At 44.2% G+C, this 25,817-nt stretch overlaps 1 protein-coding gene across 8 annotated transcripts in view; it reads left to right on the forward strand.

Moving 5' to 3' along the window:
* The window catches only part of Cep63 (centrosomal protein 63), a 71,174-nt gene extending 60,460 nt beyond the window's left edge, over positions 1–10,714 (forward strand). For 6 of the 8 annotated variants that reach the window (XM_045136461.1, XM_045136463.1, XM_045136462.1 and 3 more), the window contains 6 exons: positions 611–725; positions 3,615–3,812; positions 4,537–4,623; positions 6,903–7,108; positions 7,784–8,054; positions 10,229–10,714. In XM_045136461.1, coding sequence (XP_044992396.1) covers positions 611–725; positions 3,615–3,812; positions 4,537–4,623; positions 6,903–7,108; positions 7,784–8,054; positions 10,229–10,387 — 1,036 coding nt within the window. In that variant the 3' untranslated portion in view covers positions 10,388–10,714. Of the gene's footprint in view, positions 1–610; positions 726–3,614; positions 3,813–4,536; positions 4,624–6,902; positions 7,109–7,783; positions 8,055–10,228 lie in introns of those variants that run through there. The other 2 variants (XM_045136465.1, XM_004664341.2) reach the window with 2 other exon arrangements.
* The last annotated feature ends 15,103 nt before the right edge of the window (positions 10,715–25,817 follow it).

A 25,817-nucleotide genomic window follows, 5' to 3' on the forward strand; every position in this document is an offset into this window, starting at 1 on the left:
AAATGAATTTCATTTAAGGTGATTTGGGGACTAAGAATTGGGTCAACCCCAGTCAGGTAGACACGGATCTTGTTCTTGGGAAGGTATTAATTATCAGACTGGGTCAGAGGGGAAGGAGGAGCTTTGTGGCCAGTGAGGTGATACATGAAGAGGCATGGCCCATGACAGACAGGTTTATGTCAGTAGAGGTAAGCAGTGGATCAGAGAGGCGAGTTGTCTCTGAGGTTCTTACATCTCATAAGGGATTGGTTCTCTAGTAGGAATGATGAATGAGAAGTTCTTTAAAGATTATTGTGTGGCTCTTTATGGTATGGGATGTGTGTAATTAAGTGTGGTGAACTCTCAGACAGTGCTGGCTGTTTTACCCTCTAATGCAGCTAAATGAAAAATATTAGTGAAGTTGTTTATGTCTTTATAATTTTGTAACTAGTAAGTATCAAGTAGCTTTCTCTGTGAGGTAATAGATTATAATCTGAGAGATATCCAATAACATGCCAGTACTTAACATTTGACAAGTACCAATACTGACACTGCAGTTTCAGTGCTGCGAAGAGATACACGCATCTTGTAGGAGTTGTTTGAAATATGTAATTGTGTTTTGGTCTTGCAGTTTAGAATCTGTAAGTGCAACATGTAAACAGCTGAGCCAGGAACTCATGGAAAAGTACGAAGAACTGAAGAAGATGGAAGGACACAACAACGAGTACAGGGCCGAGATTAAGAAGGTGATAGTCCCTTTGCTGTGGTCACAGAGCTGCATGCATTTATGGTCTAAACGTGGATCGCGTTTAGTGCTAGTCAGCAGATTTCAGGGAGAGCACTCGGGATGTACTTACTGGAAATGCTTTCTCTGTTGGTGTCGTCAAGGATATGACTTTTATTTTCAAGATAATGTGAGCCTGCTGACTTTTTTTTTTTGTTTTTGTTTTTGTTTTTCGAGGTAGGGTCTCACTCTGGCTCAGGCTGACCTGAAATTCACTATGTAGTCTCAGGATGGCCTCAAACTCACGGCGATCCTCCTACCTCTGCCTCCCGAGTGCTGGGATTAAAGGCGTGCACCACCACGCCCGGCTGAGCCTGCTGACTTTGAACCCTGAAACTTTATTTGAAATATCTTCTTGGAAAACTTTCTTTTCTTCTTACTTTGCTCTGTATGTGTGGTGAGGTGTGGTGTGTGTATATCTGGCTCCCCATACGCTTGCCTGCAGCATGGTGTTCTCACCTACCATGTTGGTGTGGAACATCTGGTGTACACTCCATGACTCTTTTCTCTGCTCTTTGTTTTGAGCTGGGGTCTCTTTTACTGATTGCAGTTGTGATGACTCTCGGGTCTCTGCTCCCCTGTGGGGCTGGGGTTACAGGTATGTGTGGCCACACACAGTTCTTTACATGGATTTGGAGATTTGACTCTGTGGGTTTCAGGCCCCTTTAGGCCTCATGCTTGCACAGGAAGTGCATGAAACTGCTGAGCCATCTCTCCAACTTTATTTATTTGCAAGGAGAGAAGGGGCTAATGGGCATGCCAGAGCTCTTGGCACTACAGATGAACTCCAGATGGGTAGTGGGGAATAAAATCCAGGCTGTTAGGCTTTGCAAGTAAGCACCTTAATGGCTGAGCCATCTCCAGCCCAAAGCTTTCTTTCTTTTTTAAAAATTTTACTATTTTTAAATAATTTTATTTTTATTTATCTATTTGAGAGTTACAGAGAGAGAGAAAGAGGCAGATAGAGAGAGAAAATAGGTGCGCCAGAGCCTCCAGCCACTGCAAACAAACTCCAGCTGTGTGCGCCCCCTTGTGCATCTGGCTAACGTGGGTCTTGGGGAATCAAGCCTCAAACCAGGGTCTTTAGGCTTCACAGCAAGCGCTTAGCCACTAAACCATCTCTCCAGCCCTTATTGTGAGAGAGACAGAAAGATATATACGTACATGTATATATGTATATATATATACACACATATACATACACACACACATACACACATACATACATACATACATACATACATACATACATACATACATACGTAGAGTGAATGGACATGTCAGGGCCTCCAGCCACTGCAAATGAACTCCAGACGCATGCACCACCATATGCATCTGGCTTATGTGTGTATAGAGAAAAATACCTTAACCATGAAGCTATTATTGCAGTTTCAAAGCTTTCTAAAAAAACACGTATTTTCCCACAATTGCAAAAAGATATTATGTAAGCTATTACTTAATATTTTCTTCTTGGCTAAAGATGGATATGAATATATACTTTCCTCTGTGCTGTGATGTGGCTAATGTTCTCACTGTCTGTTGAATTACACAGAACTATATATCTCCATTAAAGGGCCCTGGCACTGGGTGTGGTAGCACATGCCTATGGTCATAGCACTTGGGTGGTGAAGGCTGGAAGACCAGGAGTTCAAGGCCAGCCTGGATTATTTTACACCCTGACTCATAAAACAATAACAAAATTAGGAATGAAGGAGGGAGGATGTGAGGAAAGAAGGGGAAGTGGGTCTTGGCTGTTCTATATGCTGAAATTTGTTTATTTAGAGAAAGGGTCTTGCTATATAGCCTGGATTGGCCTCAAACTCCTGCCTCAGGATCCTGAGTGCTGGATTGCAGGTGTGCTCAACCATCCTGATTTGAGCTTTTTATTACTTCTTTGAGAGGATGCTGACCCCCCCTTTCTTCCTTTTTCTTTTATTATTACTTTGTGTGTGTGTGCATGCGCACACATGGGTGCTTACACAACACACACACACACACACACGAGCCATGGCATGTTTGTAAAGGTCATAGGAAGACCTCAAGGTATCCATTCTCTCCTTCAACCTTCTTTCGAGATAAGGTCTCTCGTTATTTTGTGACTGCAAGCACCAAACTAGCCAGTGAGCCTCTGGATTCTTCTGGCTCTGCCTCCTTTTGCCATAGGTGCATTGATTAGTATCACAGATGTATGGACTGCTTTGGGTCTGGCTTTCCATGGATGCTGGGGAGATCCAAACTAGGGTCACCAGGCTTGCAACCAAACACTTTTAACCACTGAACCATCTCTTCAAACCTGCTTTAATCCTATTTGTTAATCACTATCTTCTATTACCAGAAAACCAGGTAAACACAATATTTAGATTTGTAGCTGATCCTCCCCCAAAAATGAAGGTTACAAGTTCTTTCCTCTAAGTTAATTGTGTAAGGACTTTGATATTGATCCTCAGTATTTGAATCATTCATCTCTTCCTCTTTTGATAGCCAATAAATGAGCATGGACATATAAGTTGGAGAATTGCCAATTTTCTGTACATTTAATTTAGGAAATATTTCATATGTTGAGGTAGGAAATCATGACCTTATTTTTTATTATGTATTGATACATGTTTCTATCTCACTACTTTTCTTTCAGGCCCTTGTATATGCCAGGCAAATGCAATACCTCTCACCTTGTGATTTTTGAGACAGGGTCTTGCTGGGAAGCTCAGGCTGGTCTTGACCTACAATATCACTTGATCTTGGGATTGATTCTCTGCCCTCTGCCTTCCGAGTGCTGGGATTACAGGTGTGCACCACCATATGCCTAAATTTGAAATAACTGTTGTCATTATTTTTCTGATTTTTTTTGTAGTTGAAAGAACAGATTTTGCAGGCTGAACAAACTTACAGCTCTGCACTAGAAGGAATGAAGGTGGAAATCTCCCAGCTAACTCGGGAGTTACATCAGCGAGACATCACTATTGCTTCTGCCAAGTGTTCTTCCTCAGACATGGAAAAGCAGCTGAAAGCAGAGATGCAAAAGGCAGAGGAAAAAGCAGTGGAGCATAAGGTAAAGCCTGGGCCAAAGCTCTTGACCTGGTGTTCCTTCTGTTTTCATTTGTTTCATTCCACCCTGAATGAGGACTTCCTTGTGGCCACTTCTAGAGGCTCCTTGTTCCTATCCAGGAGCAGGACAGCACAGAGAAGCACTTCAGTGGGGCTCACTATGTCAGAATTACTCCCAAGAATAATCTTCCTCCCTCAGTAGGGCTTACTTACAGAACATGATGCCCCAAAGAAACCACTGAGATGGAGCTCATTGTTCCTAGATTTTTTTAAAATTATTTATTTATTTGAGAAAGAAAGAGGGAGGGAGAGAATGAGAAAGAGAGAGAGACTGGGTGCACCAGGGCCTCTAGCTACTGCAACAGATGCATGCGCCAACTTGTGCATCTGGCTAATGTGGTTCCTGAATTGAACCTGGGTCCATTGGCTTTGCAGTCAAAGGCCTTAACTGCTAAGCCATCCCTCCAGCCCTGTTCCTAGATCTTTCATGCTCTCTATACTCTTATCTCCCTCTACGGTCATAAGACCTCATGATTATTGCATAAAGTGAGTGCAGGGGATACCTGAATCTCGGGTGGGGATCTGAGAGCCCTCCCCACTCCTCTCGCTGCTTTTGACAAAGTTGCTTTTACACCTTCAGTGCAGATACAACACTTAGTGAGAATTAATATGTGGAAAATTTTATAAAATGCATTTGAGGTTTTTTTTTTCCTGCTTTTTTCCCCCAGGAGATTTTAACTGAGCTGGAAACACTCAAGTTAGAAAATCGTCGTCTCTCTGAAACAGTGATGAAATTGGAATTGGGTTTACATGAGGTAAATACATAGGAGTTTAATTTTTTCTACCCTGTAAGCCTTTAAAAAGAATTTTGTATATATTGGTCTTATCAAGAGTAAGTTAACATTAAGTTAATTAAATTATCCTTTAGCAGATAGAGCCTCAAAACAAATGAAGTAGTATAGCCTGTGGTGGGAGTAAGGGGTTCAGTGGGAATGGGAAGGGTTATTACTGTTCCTTCTTTCCACAAGTAGGTACATGCTTGTTACTCAGTTTTTATATTACCCTTTATGTTCATTTCTGGAATTTTTGTTAATAAAGTAATGACTTTGAGAAATTTCTGCATAATGCCTAGAAAAGACCAGTATTATCTCTCTTTTGTTCTTTTAGACAAAAAAGTATGTTTTATGATCTTTAGATATCAAAGTAGTAAAGGTCCTATCAGCAGTTTAAGCTTTCTCTGGTTTCAGAGTCACAGTAGGTATGTGTCATATACATACTGAAGACCAGTGGTTAGGAAAGTCCCTTTTGCATTTTACCACCTAAGAGGGTGAACTTGCTCTTCTAAATTAATGTTTGGGTTAAAAACATTTATTTCAATAAGTCATCTAATTATCTTAATGAAAGCAGTAGCTCCAAAAATCAATTGCCCACAAACTTAAAAGCAATAGTTAGTTAGTTCATATATCTTGCAAATACTCTTCTGTAATTTTATCAGACATGGACAGTATATTGAAAGACTTTCTCACTCATCCTTACAGCATCTGTGTGTGTGTGTGTGTGTGTGTGTGTGTGTGTGTGTGTGTGTATGTATATACATACATATATACATATACTTACACACATATATATAACTTCCATTTTTAATTTCAATTTTTTTTATTTATCTAAGAGAGAGAGGCAGATAGAGACAGAGAGACAGAATGCGTGCACCAGAGCTTCTAGCCACTGCAAATGAACTCCAGATGCTTGTGCCACCTTGTGTATCTGGCTCTATGTGGGTACTGGGGAATCAAACCTGGGTCCTTTGGCTTTGCATGCAAGCACCTTAACCACTAAACCATCTCTCCAGCCCCACTTACAGTATATTTTATTTATTTATTTTATTTTATATTTAGAGAGATTGAGAGAGAGAGAGTGAGTATTGGCATGCCAGGGCCTCTGCCACTGCAATTGAACTCCACATGCTTGTGCCACCTCATGGGCATGTGCAACCTTGTGCTTGCCTCATCTTTGTGTGTCTGGCTTATGTGGAATCTAGAGAGTTGACCCTGGGTCCTTAGGCTTTGCAGACAAGAGCTTTAGCTGCTAAGCCATCTCTTCAGCCCTACAGTATATTTTAAAGTATATAATTTGCTAGGTAAATTTTTGAATTTAAAAATTTTTAAAATAATTGTTATTTATTTGAGAGAGGCAGATAGAGAGAATGGCGCAGCAAGACCTCCAGCTGCTAGAAATGAACTCCAGATGCACATGCCACCTTGTGCAACTGGCCTTCATGGGTCCTGGGAAATTGAACCTAGGTCCTTTGGCTTTGCAGGCAAGTGTCTTAACCATAAAGCCATCTCTCCAGCCCATAGATAATTTTTTTTTTTTTTTTGTTAGAACACTATTGGCAAACTAACTTTCAGAAAATTTTTTATAGAAAAGACCAAGGTTAATATCATATTAAGCTCTATTGATCACTATAATTTTGTGGAATGTTAATTAAGACATGTCATTAGGGATAAAAAAGAAAAAGCCATGTATTATCAAGAAACATCCAGAGTTGAAGGGCAATAAAATGTATGGTTGTAGAATTAAGACCAGATCAAGGTTTGTAGTTCCTACCACATACTTGTTTTGCCTTATTGGGTCTGCATCTTTATACAGATAGTCAAAGTTACATAAAAGTGATTAAAATGAGAGCTGTTTATTTAGAAATTGTCTCTGTTGGCCAGAATTCATTTTAGAACCTTTGGTTTTAATTTGCTTCCTTGAATTCTAGTTCTCTTGATTCCTTCCACAGGTGTCCTGGGCTTTACAGCCATCTTGCCGCAGAACTGTGGTTAGGACTTCCTTTTCCCTCTCTCTGCTCCTCAGGGCCTTCCTTCGGCCTTTCCTCCAGTGTCCCCCCCACCCCCACCCCGGCACGTGAGGAAGCCGTTGTGCTTCCAATTTTACTTTTTACTCTAAGCAACTGAGACCAATGTTCACTTTTTCCAAAGTAAAGCCATAGATAAGTGACAACTAAAAGCTTGTTTTTTTTCTGCCAACAGTATTATAGTCACAAGTATTCCAATACAGTTAAATGATTTTAGTATTCTTTTTTTATTAGGCAAAAGAGATTTCAGTAGCAGACCTTCAGGAGAATTATATTGAGGCATTAAATAAATTAGTGTCTGAAAATCAACAGCTACAGAAAGATTTGATGGATACCAAATCTCAGCTGGAGATTGCCACCCACATGTGCAAAAAAAAAGATGACAGGATCTTTAAACCAACACACACCAGAACAACTGAGTTCAAGAATACAGAGTTTAAGTAAAGTTTTTTTAAGTCTCCTTTTTAAAGTGTATAGTTGGATATAACTCATTTTTTAAAGAATAATTTCTGGCTTACAGAAACAGAATGGTGTAATAAGGGCAGCTGAATTCTGAGCATGGTGCGCTCAGGCAGAGCTGCCATCAGTCAGAAGTGGAGGAAGGTGACTAGGGGCCTGGTTGAAGCTCAGCTCTGGGCACTCTGGATGTAGTGCTAAGCAGCGACTTTGTTCCTGAGCCTTTTAGTGCTGCCTTCCACCTCTGCAACCCCGCCTGTTCCTAAGAAGTAGAGCTGTTTATAAAAAACCTCCATGTGGTTTTGGTCAGTTAATTATAGACTGTTACTATAAGAAGCAGTCATTCTGCGAATATGCACGTGCCTTCGGCACATGCGTTTTCCAGTCAGAAGCCTTTGCCGACAGACACTGTCACCCCCAGTCTTATGTGTGCATGAGGCGGCCCCTGTATGCTACTTCACTCTGCCTGCCTGGCCTTGCTGTGGTGTGACAGGCAGGCCTGAGGGAAAGAACACTCCCGGAGTGAGCTGCTCATTCTGTAGGCGGTAGAACCCCACAGGTTAGCTTCTTTCTGTTTAAGTGAGCTTCCTACAGCATTGGTTGAAAAGTGAAAAGTTACTACAACTTTTATTTATTTTGTCTTCCAATCTGCTCTTCAGGCCAACCCATGGCCAGCGCAGACATGGTGGAATAAAGAACGAACACTGCAAAGCAGGTCTGCACTCTCTGCGAGGACAAGCGTCGGATAGCATAGACCCCTTGAGCAGGAGCCACAGCCCCCCGAGTGCTCACATCAGTCCTGGCAGCTCCACCGTCTCCTTGCCTTCCCACTTTCTGTGTCAGACTCACTGCTTGCCTTCAGTGCTAGATAGAAATGCCAGTTTTTCTGACATGTCTGACAGTATGGACCAAGAAGAATTTGTGCCTTCGGTATGGAAACTTAACAATTTGACTAGCTTATGAGTTCATTTAGCTTGATTTTATTTTTAAGTTTAAGAGTAAAGAGGGGGATTGTTTTCTTTACTCTGGGGCTGTCTCATCAGTACCCTTTTTTCTTTTTTCTTTTTTTTTCTGAGGTAGGGTCTCTGTCCCAGGCTGACCTGGAATTTACTGTGCATTATCAGAGTGGCCTCGAACTCACAGCGATCTTCCTACCTCTGCCTCCCGAGTGCTGGGATTAAAGGCGTGTGCCACCATGCCCGGCTCCCCTCTTTTCTTATGTATTTCTGCCATATGGTTTTGCTGAAATGACTTTGAACACTGGATCCCAGCTCCGAAGTGGAAGGTGTTGCAGGCATTCGTTGTCTTTAGCCTTAACTGGAAAATCCCTTCCTGCCTTTATCAGAGAGTCTGTTCTGTGCTGCAGGAGTTGCTTCAAGGACTGTCTGTGGAGGCAGAAGAGTTCTGAGGCATGGTCTGTGAGGGGAGAGAAGGGGAGCTTCTGGAAGGGCTGGGTGCCAGGGGCAGAAGACAGTGCATCTGTGTGGCACAGAGGGTGCTTGGGGTGACTGTGATGGCCCTGGTAAACTGTCTCCTTTGCACTGGCCCATCCCTTCCACCGCTCCACAGTCATTCCCTTTGTCAGCTATTTTTTAAGTAAATGTATTTATTTATGTATGGGAGAAAGAGGCAGATGATAGGTAGGTAGGTAGGTAGATAAGAGAATGGGCATGCCAGGACATCTTGCCACTGCAAACAAACTCCAGATGCATGCACCACTTTGTGCATCTAGCTTTACATGGATCCTGGGGAATTAAATCTGTGTCCTTTGCCTTTGCAGGCAAGTGCCTTAACTGCTAAGCCATCTTTCCAGCCCCTCATCAGCTGTTTTTGTGTCCTTATGAAAGTTCAGGAGTCTTGATTATTTTAGTGTGTCAGAAGATCTATGGAAAGGCTATCCAAATAAGGCCTCATTTTACTCATGTACTTCTGAACCCAAGAGAGGAAGGACAGACAGACAGACAAACAAAAACCTTTCTGGAAAGTAACTTTCTTCCTAAGTATAGCAGCAAACTTTCTGTCTTTTTACAAAAATGTCCTCTGGCCTATGCTGTTATGTAGAGTTTAGTTTTTCTACTTAGTGTGAGTTTCCATGTTTTGCTTCAGAAATAATCAGAGTATCTGGCTATGGTTGTCACCTTAGACCCCATCAGGTTTGTAGACTGCTCTTGGTTATTCGTGCGTTGAGCGTTTGCCCTCCCCTGAACTCTGCTGTGGCCCTTTAATGCTCATGTGTGCACATGAACAGCGCAGGGGCAAATCTCAAGTCACTGACTGCGTGTCCCTAGCAGATGGGAGGTGGCCCAGGGCGTTGCCTCTGCCCTCAGTGCTCACTGGCTGGTGGTGGGGCAGCACCGTTTGGTCAGGAAGCTCAGCTCCGGCATAACTGCACAGGGTGTGAACCTGAACACTAGGTAGTGGGTGGGACAGCCTCAGGAGAATCATTTCCTGGTTTTGAAGCTCATTTCTCTTGTGAAGTAGAGACAAGAGACCCCGAGGCTGAGGTTGTTCTGGGGTTCAGGGTTGTCATCTGTGAGAGGGATGTGTGCATCTGTGTGATGCACGTGTGTGTTTCTTCTGGGGTGTGATGCGGCGCTCACTAACTCAGTGGTTGTTGACTTCTGGGACATAGCAGCTGTAAAGGAGGGTGGGCTGCATGTGGTGAGTTTCCTGTATTGCCTTCCGTACCGGAGCCAAGAGTTTCACATGGAAGACCGTGGACTAGAACTTTAGGGGAGAGAAAATATGCACATATTTGTAGATTTTCAAATGAAAGTAACATTCAGATTTTTGAAGTATCTTGAAAGATTAGGCATTGCTATTCTCTTCTGGCCATTCAAGAAGGCTTAAACTGAGAGCTTCTTCAGACCAGTGGCCAATACTAACCACTACACCTGCCTCACACTTTACATTGAGACCACTTGGCTCAGAAAGGGAGAGACCTGGGTTGCAATTTTTGCAAAACTTTTTCTTGTCATTAGGATGAAAATGTGTCTCTTCCAGGGGGCAATCATGTTTTTATTATGGCTAGTTATAAACTGTCAGTAGCTTACGAGTGCTTTTTCCTACTCACTAATACATGTCATGATTTGCTTCTCTCTTAGTGCTCCATGCCTGTTTCTCCCCTGGGTTCCATAGCTACAAGGTTTTTGGAGGAGGAGGAGCTGAGGTCTCATCATATTCTAGAGCGGCTGGATGCGCATATCGAAGAACTGAAGAGAGAAAGTGAAAAGACAGTGAGGCAGTTCACAGCCCTCCTTTAGCACTGCACAGCCACAGACTTAGACCTAGAGGTCACACTGAGGAGTCACTGTCACCTGAAGGAGCAGCTTTTTAAAAACATGAACACAGGAAATTCTAAAGATGATGTCTACTAAAGCAGTGGGAAAGAAATCTGAAAAGCTAGTACCTGGATGTTTTCACTGGTTTGTTTGAAGGACTTCTTCCAGCAATAACTTGTGAGAATAAACCACTTTGCAGACTTTTCTTCTGTGAATATTTATTATACCAAAGCCCTGCTTTCTTGGGTTGACTTAAATGTGAATAGCTGTGTACTGATTAAATAAAGCTTTTCTGATGCACATTGGAAACCAAGTTCCTACAGGAGATCTCTTAGAGGAAGTGTGCAGCGGTGCGTGAGCCCCAGTGTCGCTCCTGGCGCTGCCCTGGCTTCCGCCTCTGCCTCCCGAGTGGTGGGAAGAAAGGCCTGTGCCGCCACATTGGCAAATTGTCTAAATTTGTCAGAACATTTGACTGTAGTTTAATCCTTCAACTTCAATTTTCAAATATTGTCTACTATCAAAATGTGTCAGTACTAAGTTTGAGTTAGTTTCTTAGCAAATTTTATAAACTCAGTGATCAGGATGCCAAATGAAATTATTTTTATTATTATTATTCTCTTTTCCTTTCCCTTCCTTCCCTCCTTCCTTCCCTCCTTCCTTCCCTCCTTAGTTACCTTCCTTCTTTTCTTTCCTTCTTTGTTTTTCTGAAACAGGATCTTATGTAGTCTAGACCAGTCCTGAACTCTCTGTGAGCCAAAACTGTTCTTGAGCTCCCAGTCCTCCTGCCCCCACGTCCCAAGCGCTGGCATTACAGATATGCGCTCTGAAGTCTGCTTTCATTCTTCACAGGTAATGCTTTGTTGGATGAGTGCATTGTTCCTCCAGCCCTGAATGTCCAGGAATTCATATGTGGATTCCTATGCAGGGTTAACCGGAGGACAAATTGGGGTTCCCATTGTGTGCCGGACACACTCTTCCCATGAACCTCATTTAATTTTAACAAATTAAGGAGGCAGTGACTGTCTTCCCACATTTTACAACGAGGTTTATGGGATTTGCAAAGCATCTTGGGCCCTGGCTTTACCACAGCTGAGAGGTAGAGGGTGGAGGCTCTGGTGAATGACCCTGTTCTTGATCATTAGCCACCTATTAGCAGTGTGATCCTGAGTAAGTTTATTAATTTCTCTATGCTTCAGTTTTCTCTTCCGTGAAATAGAGCCCTCCTTATAGAGGTGTTGTGAAAACAACTTATTTAACTTTTTATTTGTGAAGCACTTAGAATGCTGCTTGTATTAGAAAATACCTTGTTGGATGGAGGAAACACCACAGCCTTCTCTTTATGTCTAACTCCAGTTAGATCTGCTTTGCCTCACCCTCGTGTATCACAGCTGTAGGACTGTGGGTGGTGGTCCTCTGTTTGCAGAGCACCCTTGAGCCCAGTACCTAAAAGAAAGAGGTGAGAAAAGTATCAAATAGACTGTCTGTCATTGAGGACATAGGTGAAGCAAACAATTGTCCTGGGGACCACTGAAGTGCAGAATATGAGAGACGGGAGATTGTCAGCTTGTTCCCAAAGCAGTTGGAAGTCATACATCATAGAGAGCCAAACAGTAGTGCAAAGGGAAAAGGAGGGCTGTAGACACTGGTACAAAACCCAACCCAGATGTACAATTCAGTTGCTTGGGGCAGGCAGCCAAGTTATCCCCTTTCTGAGGGGCAAAGGCAGAGCAGAAAACACTGTCACATAATAGTTTTATGGCCCCCACAGGACTGAAGCAGACCTTGGGCTAAAAGCTTGTTGTGGGTGTCTGCATGGGCCTGGAGGAGGCTCTACAGTATTATCCTAACGAGTAAATATCTATGGCACTTCTTACAGCACATGGGCGGATGGCGCAGGCCAAAGTGCGGTGCAGGGGACTGTTCTGAGACTGTCCTCATATAACAGCATGCAGCTCACAGCCTGGCTGGCTCCAAGGGGAGGTTTAGAGGAGCAGCAGACGGTGGGCCTCGAAAGTAGCACACTGCAAAAGCCTTTCCTCCGAAAGAAGCGCTCCTGGAAAGCATGTAGGTCATGCTGTGATCCAGGTGAGCAGTGGCAGGTGCAGGAGCCTTGCGGCTTCTCCAGGGGCCTCCTGTCTTGGCTGACAGACCCCAAGATCCACCTCTTCATGACTGTCGGGCCTTGAGCAGAGAACGGGAAGGGAAGGGTTCTGTAGCACTGGCATGCTCAACCCACCATCTTCTGCATAAGCTACAACCCGCAGACTAGTGCATCCCCTGATCTGTTCATTTTGTTCCAAAGTCATCCAGTGTTAAACTATTGTTGATCATCAGTATCTTCCCAGGCTGAATCATTCCCTAAATCCACTTACAGTCTTTTCCAATGATCTGAATGAATGTGCCAATCAAGGCAATTTTGAGCCCAGTAACTTTCCATCATGGCTGATGGAATGACAGAAAAGAAAGTGACATCACAGCAGAAGAGGGACTTGTTGAAAAGGAAGCATTCGATGGAAGGCGTATGGGGTAAGACAAGGTAAAGGGAGAGGATTATGAACAAGTACTTTATGTACATATGTGAAAATTGTCAATAAAAAGTTAAAAAAAGAATGCGTCAAAGCAGGGGAGGGGTGTTGGGGAGCTGGCTCAGTAGATAATATATTGTAAGACAAACAGGACCTGAGCGTCCCTGATGCCCGTGTGAAGGCCTGGCAAGGCGGCATGTGCCTGTAATCCCAGTGCTGGGAAGGTGGAGACACAAGGACCCTGGGCTCACTGGCTCGTCTAGCTGAAATGGCGACCCCCCCCCCAGGTTCAGTGGGAGACCCTGACTCAAAACACAAAGTGGAGAGTAACACACCCAACGTCAACCTTTGTCTTCCATATGCATGTACACATGTATCTACAAACACATACATGAACACACATGCACACCACACACACTCTCCCAGAAGAAAAGGTGTATGCCAAAGCAGAATGGGAAGTTTTGTATACTTGCACAATATCCCAGGACTAGGCCATCCCCTGGATAACCTTGCAGGGGGTTGGGGGGAGTCCTGTCTCCCTCCCACTGGCCAGGATCCATCCCCTCTTCTTCCCCCATTGCTTCCCCAAATGGGCTGACATCTGGCAGCCTGAGCACTTAGAAGTTCTTAACCTTTTGTGTGTCAGGGCGTCCTTCCTCTGGCAGAGTGGTAGAGCCCCAGGATTTCTTGGAATTTGGACCAGGTACACAACATAAAATGCATAGCATTCAAGGGAATACCAATTCTGTTGCCACTGAACTATCAAAACGCCAACACAGATTTGTGATACGGGATTATGTGTGCTTCCTTAGTAACTCATTAAATAAGCAGGCCAAGAGGCAGGTCTGTCACCTACCACGCCTTCAACGTGGTGGTGCGTGAAGACAGTGCTCTGAAATGTCTGGGACAATTTTAATGAGTGATGAGAAAGAACAGTGATTTCTGTTGGAACGAAAGCCACAGATACTGCCACGACTGGGTTATGGCCTGTGGACATAATGAAAGCAATGTCAAATTTCACTTACAGGGTGTTGAAAATAAGGATGTCCGTTCTTCCTAAGTTCACGGGACTCTAAATTGCATTAGGAACCCTTCAGGGGCAGTTTGTGGCCTCCAGGATAAGACTGCATAGGCTCCCTTAGTTTCACTGCAGTCTGGCTCCCTGGGGACAGTCACTTGTTTAGAAGGGGCAGTGCTTGTGCTTAGCTGTGACTCTAAGAATGGCCTTTAAGTGGATTGAGATGATAAACCAACCTACCCAAGCAAGGGAATCCTTTAAAAAAAAAAAATACATGGCATCAGGCTGGAGAAATGGCTTAGCCATTAAGGCGTTTGCCTGCAAAGCCAAATACCCAGGTTTAACTCCCCAGGACCCACGTAAGCCAGATGCACAAGGGGGCACATGTGTCTGGAGTTCGTTTGCAGTGGCCAGAGGCCCTGAGTGCCATTCTCTCTATCTGCCTCTTTCTCTGTTCTTCTCTCTCTCTCAAATAAATAAATAAATAGAAATGTTAAAAAGAATACATGGCATCAACTTTGGAGAGCTATTGTTCTCTGTCTGATCAAAGCATTCTACCTGGGCTATAGACGGATCCTGAGGTCTTAGAAGCCCTAAGAATTTGAGGCAGCCCCCCACCCCCTGGATCTCCTTGGAGTAAAGTCAAGTCAGCCCTTTATGACCACAAGCCCTGTGAGCACCATCTTGGGTGGCTGCCCGTGATCAAAGAGGATCCACCACTGGGACATCTGTCTCTCAATGGGGCTGTAGAGGGCCCTGCTATGAATGAGGGCTGCTGTTCAGGGGGCTGGTGTTGGTGGCCCCGAGACAACTGTGCACAGCCCGAGTACAGCTCCCTGGGGACTGAGGTGGGAGAGATGGGGGCGGTTGGTACAGGTAGGGCAGAGCTTGGGACAGTGTAGGCAGTAGTTCCTTCCAAACCTGTTCTACAAAACAATAGTTCTAACCATTTATGTGAGCTCCACAAACAAGGCTAAATGTATTAACACTGCATCAGATTTTTTAAAAATATTTTATTGACTATTTTTCATGTGATCTGTTTCCACTCTGGGCCAGTTCACCCCTCCTTAAGCAACCTGGTGGGGGAGGTCACCAAATTTATGCAGACACCCAGTTGGCATAGCACGCTGTAGCCCAGAACCCCAGACTCAAGCAATCCTCCAGCCTCAGCCTCGCAAGTAGCTGGGACTACAGGTGTGCACCATTGCCTGGCATTGTTAACGATTTTCACACCTGTGCATGTGTTTTGATCATAAACTTCTCCCATTACCTTTGTTTTCCCCTGTCCCCTTCCACTGAATCCTTCTTTCCAATTAGTCCCTCTTCCCCTTTTAAACATTTTTTTTTATTTATTTATGAAAGACAGATACAGAGAATGGGTGCGCCAGGGCCTCCAGCCACTGCAAATGAACTCCAGATGCGTGTGCCACCTTCTGTATCTGGCTTACGTGGGTCCTGGTGAGTTAAATCTGGGTCCTTAGGCGTCATAGGCAAGCACCTTAACCACTGAGCCATCTCCAGCCCCCTCTTCTGGTTTTATGTCTTCAGCGTTTTCCTCTCCTCCATCATGATACAGTGTCGATGGGCTCATTATTGTCATATTGCTGCAGTTATGTCATAAATGCAATGGCCACTTCGTGTCTGGAAGACTGAGATCCCAAACATGCCCTGGCTCTCACATCCTTTCCCTCCTCCCTTTTCCTCAATGCTCCTGCCTGGAATAATTCTTTCTGTCTGCTACCTGAGTCTCACCCCAAGCCAGCCTCAGAATGTTTGCTTTCACAAGAACCACAGATTCATTTGTTTTGAAAATTAATTTTATTAGGTTAGCCTACAAAATAATGGATTTCACCATGACATCTTTTTTTTTTTTTTCAAATGCCAGGTCTAAAAATGTTTGGTTGGATTAAAAAAAATCTATTCATAATATTAGGAATTCCAACAAATTTGTTAGTGAAAAGAGGACTATCAGTCTGAGATTTTGGGTACACTCTGTACTGTTGCGATTTCTAAATGAATGTTGCAGAAAAAAAATGATCCCATTTTAGGGCTGGCAAGATGGCTCAGCACTTCCTGTGTAAGCATGAGGGCCTGAAGGGCCTGAGACGACCTGAGTTCAAATCTCCAGATTCTACATAAGACAGCTGGGCGTGGCCGCATGCGCCTGTGACCCCAGTCCTGCAGGGGAGCAGAATCGGCCCGAGCCAGGCGAGCTGCAGAGTTAGTGACAAGGAGGCTGGCTCAAAGCAAGACCAGGCCGAAGAGCCTCGGAGCATTGGCCCAGTGTTCCCCTCCTGCTGCAGGCAAGCAGCTCCTGTGCAGGTGTCATGTGGGGCGCCTCAAGCTTTCCTGAATGTGCATATGCCACACACACCACACCCTGCACCCCCACACCTACATAGAGCAACAATTTAGAAAAACACCATGTTGCAAGCTCTCATCAGTGTGGGCTGTGAAGGATTTACAGACAGACGTCACAAAACTGCCTAGACCAGGAATTGTGTAGCAAAGTCCAACCTGAGCCTCAAGGAGGACAAACCCCATTCAACCTGTCGCACATAACAACATCCTTCAGTGCTCTCCACAGGATTAATCCCAAATCATACTGACATTATTGTTGGCATGGAAAACCCTCCTTTCAAATACATAGTCACTAGGAGACAGAACCGCTTCTGAAGGCCAGGGCCATGGGTTCTGGTACTGAAGGCCAGCCCTTCTCTTCATGCTTCGGCGGAAATCTTTCCGCAGTTGAAATCTATTTTGATGAATGACTAATGCTACGGGCACTACTCAGAAGACAGTTCATCCATTTCCTAATCGGTCCTTCAAACATGAACCAAGCAGGCCCTTCATCTGAGAAGACAAGCTCCGGTCAGTCTCTGAAGATTGCAGGACCACGGACACTCGGATACCCGTGCCAGACCCCCACCCCCTCCCAGAACCCTTGACTAGTGCACTTAGCACTTTCTATCGCTCACCAGGGTTTGAAGATAGCCCCAGGGCCCAGGGGCCAGTGAAATGAGCCTGAGAGCTGAGAGAGGGCCTCAAAGCAGCTGCACACCCTTGGCCAGAGCCTTCCTATGCAAAACGGGCGCTGTGATCCTAACTCACAAAGGCTGTCCCGCCGGCCCAGGCAGAGGCTGAATGAGTAGGAAAGTGACTTGGATGGCTGTGGGTGGGGCCCTGCAGGGAACATCAGTTGCAGAGGGCACCTACAGAAAACATCTGACCAGCTTCAGGGTTTGGAGGAAATTCAGAGGACAGGAAGGGAGTGATGTGGAGACCCAGGCCATCCCAAGGAGACGCAGGGGTACAGGGCAAGGCTTTCAGGAAAGAGGAGCTGGGATCAGCTGATCTCTGCGGTGTTCCAAAGGACACTAGATCACAGGGACCAGACTATTCACCATGTGTTCTTTCAAAGTTGCAGAGAGAAAGGGGCTCATTTTTACAACACAGCGACTTCCTTTAGTGGCTAAAGCAGCCAGGTGTGATGGCATATACTTGGAATTCTACTACTTGGGAGGCCGAGGCAGAGGAGGAAAAGGCCAGCCTTGGCTGTATAATAAGACCCTGTCTCAAAAACAAAACAAAGCTGCTGAGCTTCAGGAGATCTTTGCAAAATTTCTCTTTAAAAAATCATTTATTTGCAAGGAAAAAGAGAGAGAGAGAATGAGTGGGCATGCTACGGCCTCTTGCCATTGCAAATGAACTCCAGGTGTATGGACCGCTTTGTACATCTGGCTTTATGTGGAACTGGAGAATTGAACCCAGGTCATCAGGTTTTGCAAGCAAGTGCCTTTCACTGCTGAGCCATCTCTCCAGCTCTGATGTTTAACTTTTTAAAATACCAAGCTTTTTTTTTTTTTTTTTAATGGTTAAGCCATTTTACATTCCCACAAGTAATTTTGACAATGATTGACAGTCACCAGTCTTTCAGATTACAGACTGGTGGTTTGATACAGGTGTCCTCCCATAAACTTAGGTGTTCTGAGTGCTAGGTTCCCAGCTGACAGAGATTTGGGAATTGACACCTCTTGGAGGCAGTGTATTTTGGGGGATGGGCTTATGAGTTTTATAGCCAGTTTCCCCTGGCCAGTGTTTGGCACACTTTCCTGTTTCTGTTGTCTACCTCATGTAAGCCAGGGGGTGATGCCCACCCTCTGCCCATGCCATCATTTCCCCCTGCCAATATGGAGCTTCCCCTAGAGTCCGTAAGCCAAAATAAGTCCTTTTCCCCCCAAAAGCTGCTTTTGGTAGGGTGATTTCTGCCAGTAATGTGAACCTGACTGCAACACAGCCATTCTAGTGAGTGTAGAGTGGTAACCTCTTGCTAGAGTTTGGATCTGAAATGTTCCCTGAAGGCTATGGTCTCTAGCCTGTGCAGCAATCTTGAAGAGGTGTGGCCTAATTAGGACCGTTAGGTCATAGGGTGTACTCTTTTTTTTTTTTTAAATTATTTATTTATTTATTTGAGAGTGACAGACACAGAGAGAAAAACAGATAGAGGGAGAGAGAGAGAATGGGCGCGCCAGGGCTTCCAGCCTCTGCAAACGAACTCCAGACGCGTGCGCCCCCTTGTGCATCTGGCTAACGTGGGACCTGGGGAAGTGAGCCTCGAACCGGGGTCCTTAGGGTTCACAGGCAAGCGCTTAACTGCTAAGCCATCTCTCCAGCCCTAGGGTGTACTCTTGAAGAATATATTGAAACCTTAGCATGCCCCCCCCCCACCATGTGCTTCCTGATCAACTTTGCTCCACCACATGCCAGGATCTTTCATGCCACAATCTCAAAATCAACAGACCCAATCAGCCACAGATTAAAACCTCTAATATCAACCCTAATCTTGCTTATATTAGGGTATTTCGTTATAGTCACATAAAGCTAACTAGCATACTTGTTATGATATTAATTTGCATTTCCCTAAAGACTATAGATGTTGAACACATTTTTTATGGGCTCATTAGGTAATTGCATGCTCTAGTTTCTTTGATGAAATGCATATTTAAAACTTTTGTGTGGTTTTAACTGGGTTGTTTGTTTTCTTATTATGAAAGGGGTAAGCGTGCTTCCTGTATTTAATATGGAATTCTACTCCTAGGTCCCTACAAAATAGAAGTGGAAACATGAATCTATCTATCTACCAACTTTATTTGAATGTCTATAACAGTAGTCACAAAAAAGTCAAACTCCAGAAACAATCTAAATGTCCATCAGATGGTAAAGAAAACTTATTGCACACCCATCCAGCACGCTGCTGTAACAGAGCAGTACAAATAACAGAATGCTGATATATTCTGCAGCACGGATGAGCTTCAGACCCATACTAAGAGACAGAAGCAGAAGGTTATGCATGGTGTGAATTATTGTACAAAATACCTAGAGAGGGCTAGAGAAATGGCTTAGCGGCTGTGGTGGATTGACTCAGGTGTCCCCCATAAACTTGGGTGGTCCAAATGCTAGGTCCCCAGGTGTTGCGGTCAGGTTCTCATTGCTGGTAGAAACTCACCCAACCAAGAGCAGCTTGTGGGAATAAAAGAGGCTTTTTTTTTGGCTTTCAGACTCAAGGGGGATGCTCCATGATGGCAGGGGGAAATGATGGCATGAGCAGAGGGTGGACATTACCCCCTGGCCAATATGAAGTGAACCATAGCAACAGGAGAGTATGCCAAACACTGGCATGGGGAAACTGACTATAACACCCATAAGCCCGCCCCCAACAATACACTTCCTCCGGGAGGTGTTAATTCCCAAATCTCCCATCAGCTGGGAACCTAGCATTCAAAACACCTAAGTTTATGGGGGACACCTGGATCAAACCACCTCATCAGCTGATGGAGACTTGGGAATTAATGCCTCCTGGAGGCAGTGTATTGTTGGGGACGGGCTTATGGGTGCTATAGCCAGTTTCCCCTTGCCAGTGTTTGGCACATTCTCCTGTTGATGTTGTCCACCTGATGTTGGCCAGGAGGCGATGTTTACCCTCTGCTTATGCCATTGTTTTCCCTGCTATGATGAAGCTTCCCCTCAAGTCTCTAAACCAAAATAAACTTTTTTTTTCCCCTCTAGCTGCTCTTGGTTGGGTGATTTTTTGCCAGCAATGTGAACCTGATTGCAATACTAAAGTTGGTACTGAGACTGTGGTCATTACTTGAAACCTGACTGTGTGGCTTTGGCCTTTTGGGGTTGATTTTCAAGAGGAATGTGGAAGGATTTGAAACCTTGACATAAGAGATGACATGCAATGCTGTAAGTATAGCTTGATGGACTATTCTGGTCAGAGTTGAAAGCCCTGAATGTAGTAAGAACTATGGACTGTGAGGTTTGGCTTATGAGGATGAGAAAAAGCTGTGCCTGGACTGGGCTAGAAGTAGTTTGTGTGAGATGCTTGCTGTTGTGCCTGTGTCCTGAGAATTTGTGCAGAGTTGCTTTGCATAGAAACGAACTGGCGTGAGCAATGGGATATGGCACAGAAATGAAATCTTTGGGCTGAAACTTCTGCCTGTTCAGCTGCAGTTATATGAGAGATTACAACCTTTGAGACTGGGCCAGCTGACCTGCATTGGGACAACAGAAAGAGTGCAGGTTTTTGAAGGGGTCTGAATGCTGTTCTTCAAAGTTTTCTTTATTCCCCTCTGGATTAACAAATTGGCACCCCACTTGGTATTATGGAATATAAGAAATTCAGGAAAGAGAGGGTCATTGAATTTGCAACATAGTCTTGTGTTTTGGAAATGGCCATGGGCAGTGTGAAGCAGGATTGCCTGCATGGAGACCTGATAGAGTCATGAGAATGAACTGTGGGTTGCTGTGGAAACCCAGTGGAGATGCCAGGACCATGAGATGGCTACTATGGAGAGCTTCTGGCCCTGATGAAGTTTTCCAGACTGTGAGTAGCCTAGCTGGAGGGGTGGAATTGAAGTTCCAGAGACTTGTTGCTGGTTAGAATTATCAGACTCAGAGACTTGTCACTGGCTAGGGTTGTTGGACTTGAAGCTACAGAGTTTGATGTTTGCCATGTTTAAATCTTGTATTGGTTGAATATTTCTTTGTTATGCTCAATGCCATCTTTTGCAGTGTGCTTATTCTGTGCCATTATGTTTTTGTTTTTTTTTTTTTGGTTTATTTTTAGTATTTTGACTCAGTTAAAAGACCTTGGACTATGGGGATGTTTGAACATAATTAGGATTGATTAAAAAAAAAAACTATGAGGACTTTTAAAGTTGGATGAATGCATTGCACTGTACATCATGTATGGTTTTCAGTTTATGGGGGCCAGGAACAGAATGTGGTGGTTTGATTCAGGTGTTCCCCATAAACTTAGATGTTCTGAATGCTAGGTTCCCAGCTGATGGGGATTTGGGAATTAATGCCTCCTGGAGGTGGTATATTGTTGGGGGAGGTCTTATGGGTATTATAGCCAGTGTCTCCTTGCCAGTGTTTGGTGCACTGTCTTGTTGATGTTGTCCACCCAATGTTGGCCAGGAGGTGATATCTACCCTCTGCTCATTCCATCATTTCCCCCTGACATCATGGAGCTTCCCCTCGAATCTATAAGCCAAAATAAACCTTTTCCCCCACAAGCTGCTCTTGCTGGGTGATTTTCTGCCAGCATTGTGAACCTGACTGCAACAGTGGTTAAGGTGCTTGCTTGTGAAGCCCAAGGACCTATGTTTGACTCTCCAGATCCCACATAAGCCAGACAGACAAGGTGATGCTAACATGCATGGTCGCACATGTGCACAAGGTGGCACAAGCATCTGGAATTTGACTGCAGTGGCTGGAGGCCTTGGTGAGCCAATTTTCTTTCTCCCTCCCCTCTTCACTCTCTTAGAAACATTAAAAAAAAAAAAAAACCCAAAAACTAGAGAGGCAAATCTATGGGTTAGAGGTTGCCTGGTGTTTTCATTATCCTGTTGTAGGACCTAATACGTAGCCAGAAGCAGTGCAGGGAAGGAAAGAGTCCATTCTGATTTACAGTTCCAGAGCAGTAGAGTTCATCCTGGTGGGGAAAGCACGGTAGGAGCAAGAAACTGGTGTCACATTGTCACAAACCATCACCACGAGGAAGCCAAGAGCAGTGGGTCCGGTGCTAAGTTCTCTCTCTCCGTTTTATGCAGTGTGGGACCCCCAGCCGGTGGAATAGCGCCTCCCACCGTTAGGTGAGTCTCTCATCTCAATTAATCTAACTTCAAAATTCCTGGCTGGGGCTTGGAGGTGCACACCTTTAATCCAGCACTCAGGAGGCAGAGGTGGGAGGATCGCTGTGAGTTCAAGGTCAGCCTAAGACTACATAGTGAGTTCCAGGTCAGCCTGGGCTAGAGTGAAACTCTACCTCAAAAAAAAATCCCTATCAGACAAGCCAAGAGATTTGTTTCCATGATGATTCTAGATCCTGTCAAACTGGCAACTAGAGATTAACCATCTCGAGACTACTTCTTGTCAACTCGACACGTCAGCATAATTCTTTTAAGCCATAGCCTTCTACTCTTTTTTTCCCTATAGGCTCATGGTCATCTCATAATGCAAAATCCATTCAGTCCACTTTCAAACATTTCCATCACTTTTAACACCTGTGAAAGCAATGGATTTGAGGGAGCTTCACAGTGTAAGTGACATGTGCTAAAACTGGATTGTGGGGAGCTGGTGTGTGGGGAGCTGGAGAGACAGCTTGGCAGTTTTGTTTTTTTTTTCCTGCCTGCAAAGCCCGAGGAACCAGGTTTGATTCCCCATATAAGCCAGATGTACAATGTGGCACATGTGTCTCAAGTTTGTAAATAGAGGCCCTTATGTGGCCATACATACAGACACACTCTCTCTATCTTTGCCTCTTTCTCTCACAAATAAATAAAATCTTTTAAAAAACCTGGATAATGGTAATGACTATAAGAACTTACAAAAACTATTTAAAGGTATCTTTTTTTTTTTAAGGATAGGGTCTCACTCTAGCCCAGGCTGACCTAGAATTCACTATATAGTCTAAGGCTGGCCTTAAACTCATGGCGATCCTCCTACCTCTGCCTCTCACATGCTGGGATTAAAGGAATGAACCACCATGCCCAGCTAAAAGGTTTTCTTTTACAAGGTGAATAATATGGCCTATAATTTAATCCTCAAAATCCCTTTTAAAAACACCTAAATGGAACTGGGGAGATAGCAGCAGGTAAAAGTGCTTGCTGCATGCACAAGGACCCAAGAGGACCTGAGACACACTGATTTTGATTTCCAGGATCAACTTAAACAGCTGGGTGTGGCTATGTACATATGTAACCCTAGTTCTGTTGGGAGCAAAGACCAGAGATTAGCTGGGGCTCTCAAAAATGGCAGTCAGCTGGGTGTGGTGGCACATGCCTTTCATCCTAGCACTTGGGAGGCAGAGATAGGAGGATCACCATGAGTTCAAGGCCACCCTGAGACTATATAGGGAATTCTAGGTCAGCCTGGGCTAGAGTGAGACCCTACCTCAAAAAATGAAACAAAGCAAACAAAAAAGAAAAAACCACACAACATAGGCCGGGCATGGTGGTGCATGCCTTTAATCCCAGTACTTGGGAGGCAGAGGTAGGAGGATCACTGTGAGTTCGAGGCTACCCTGAGACTACATAGTGAATTCCAGATCAGCCTGAGCTAGAGTGAGACCCTACCTCGGAAAACCAAAACACAAACAAAAAAAGGCAGCTCCGTTTTCAGAGACAGACTTCATCTCCAAGACATATGCTCTGTAGATGAGTGAGCCTTCATGCGCTTATGAGCACATCTGCACACATACGTCTGCACACATATCACATGCACAAACATGCCGTACTACACATGCAGAAAAATTCCCCATACAAACAAAAGTACTAACCAAGCTTTCAAAACTACAGGAAACTTTTTCAATTTTTAAAAATTAGGCTAGGCTGACAAAAATATTACAAGTAAAGAAATTTACAGATGAACGTCCCTCATGACTGTAAATACCCAAACCATTGATGAAATATTAGCAAATCAAGTCAGTTAGAGGGTTAAAAAATTCCTAGAGTCGTACTGTGGTAGTTTGAATGTATGTTCTCCATAGCCTGAAGTGTTTTTTAAAATTTTTAAAAATATTTTATTTTTATTTATTTATTTGAGAGAGAGAGAGAGAGAGAGAGAGAGAGAGAGAGAATGAGAGAGAGAATGGGTGTGCCAGAGACTCCAGCCACTGCAAACGAACTCTAGACACATTTGCCACCTTGTGCATCTGGCTTACATGGGTCCTGGGGAATCAAACCAAGGTCCTTTGGCTTTGTAGGCAAGCACCTTAACCACTAAGCCATCTCTCTAGCCTGCTTGAAGTATTTTTACTTAACTTTGTAACTTGGTTCTCCAGCTGCCTGCTGCAGGAGGCGTCACTGGGGGTGGGTCTTAAGTCCAGCCTGAAGGTATGTTCAGAGCCAGTTGATCTCTGGGAGTTTGTGCTTACGGGTCTTGGTTTTTCTTTCTCTGCTATGCTGATGTATGATGGAGTGAGCCAGCTTCTTCCACCTTGGGTGGAACTTCCCTTGGATTCTGTAAGCCTGAAATATACCCTTCCCTCCTGTAAGCTGCTTCTGGCTGGATGTTTGTCCCAGCCACAGAGGTAATTGCAACACACTTGAAAATGGGAAAACAACAGAGCAGAATCTGTGGCAGTTTCAAAAGCATTACATCAGCAAGTAAGGAAGAGAGATCTTGTCTACAGCCATCGCACCCTGAATGTTCCCCATCTTGTCTGATCTTGGAAGCTAAGCAGGGTTGGATCTGTTTAGCACTTGGACGGGAGAAAGTAAGAGAGGTCTCAAATGATTTAGTGATGCATCTCAAGGCCTTAGAAAAACAATTTGGGGGCTGGAGAGATGGCTTAGCGGTTAACCGCTTGCCTGTGAAGCCTAAGGATCCCAGTTTGAGGCTCAATTCCCCAGGACCCACATTAGCTGGATGATGTACAAGTGGACGCAGTGGCTGGAGGCCCTGGCGCATCCATTCTGTCTCTCTGCCTCTTTCTCTTTCTGTCTGTTGCTCTCAAACAAACAAACAAACAAACAAAAAAAACAAAATTAAAAACCCCAAAAAACAATTTGGTTTCATTCCAGGGATAAGACTTTGATTCAATATTTGCAAATCAAGAAACATAGGAAACAAGCACAAGCCAAACTCCAAATTAGTAGCAGGAAAGAAATAACAGATATCAGAACAGAAATTAATGAACCAGAGACCCAAAGAATAGAACAAAGGAACAATGAAACCAAGGGTTGGTTCTTCTAAAATATAAATAGGGCCTGGAGAGATGGTGCAGCAGCTAAGGTGCTTTCCTGCAAAGCCTAACAGACCCAGGTTCGATTCCCCAGTACCTATGTGAAGCCAGATGCATAAAATGGTGCATACATTTGAACTTCTTTTGCAGTGGCTGGAGGCCCTGGCATGCCCATTTTCTCTCTCTATCTCCTTTTTCTGCTCTGCCTGCTTTCAAATAAATAAATAAAATTTAAAGATAAATGGACAGGACTGGAGAGATGGGGTGATTAACATGCTTGCCTGTGAAGCTTAAGGACCCATGTTTGACTGTCCAGGTCTCACATAAGCTAGATGCACAAAGTGATACACGCACATAAGGTCGCATATACACACAAGGTGGCACACGTACCTGGACTTCAATGGCAGTGGCTGGAGGCCCTGGCACGCCAGTTCTCTCTTTCTTGCTCTCACTCTCACTCTCTTGCCTTAAAAAAAAAAAAAAAAAAAGAGGCCAGTCTGTTGTGGTTGCCTGAAGAAAAAAAAAAGATAAATGGACAAAGATTAACAAACCCTTTCCCAAAGTAAGGGGGGTAGGGAGGATAAATTAATAAAATTAAAGACCAAAAGGGATGACATG

The sequence above is a fragment of the Jaculus jaculus genome, chromosome 17 (assembly GCF_020740685.1).
Source record: "Jaculus jaculus isolate mJacJac1 chromosome 17, mJacJac1.mat.Y.cur, whole genome shotgun sequence".
Taxonomy (NCBI): domain Eukaryota; kingdom Metazoa; phylum Chordata; class Mammalia; order Rodentia; family Dipodidae; genus Jaculus; species Jaculus jaculus.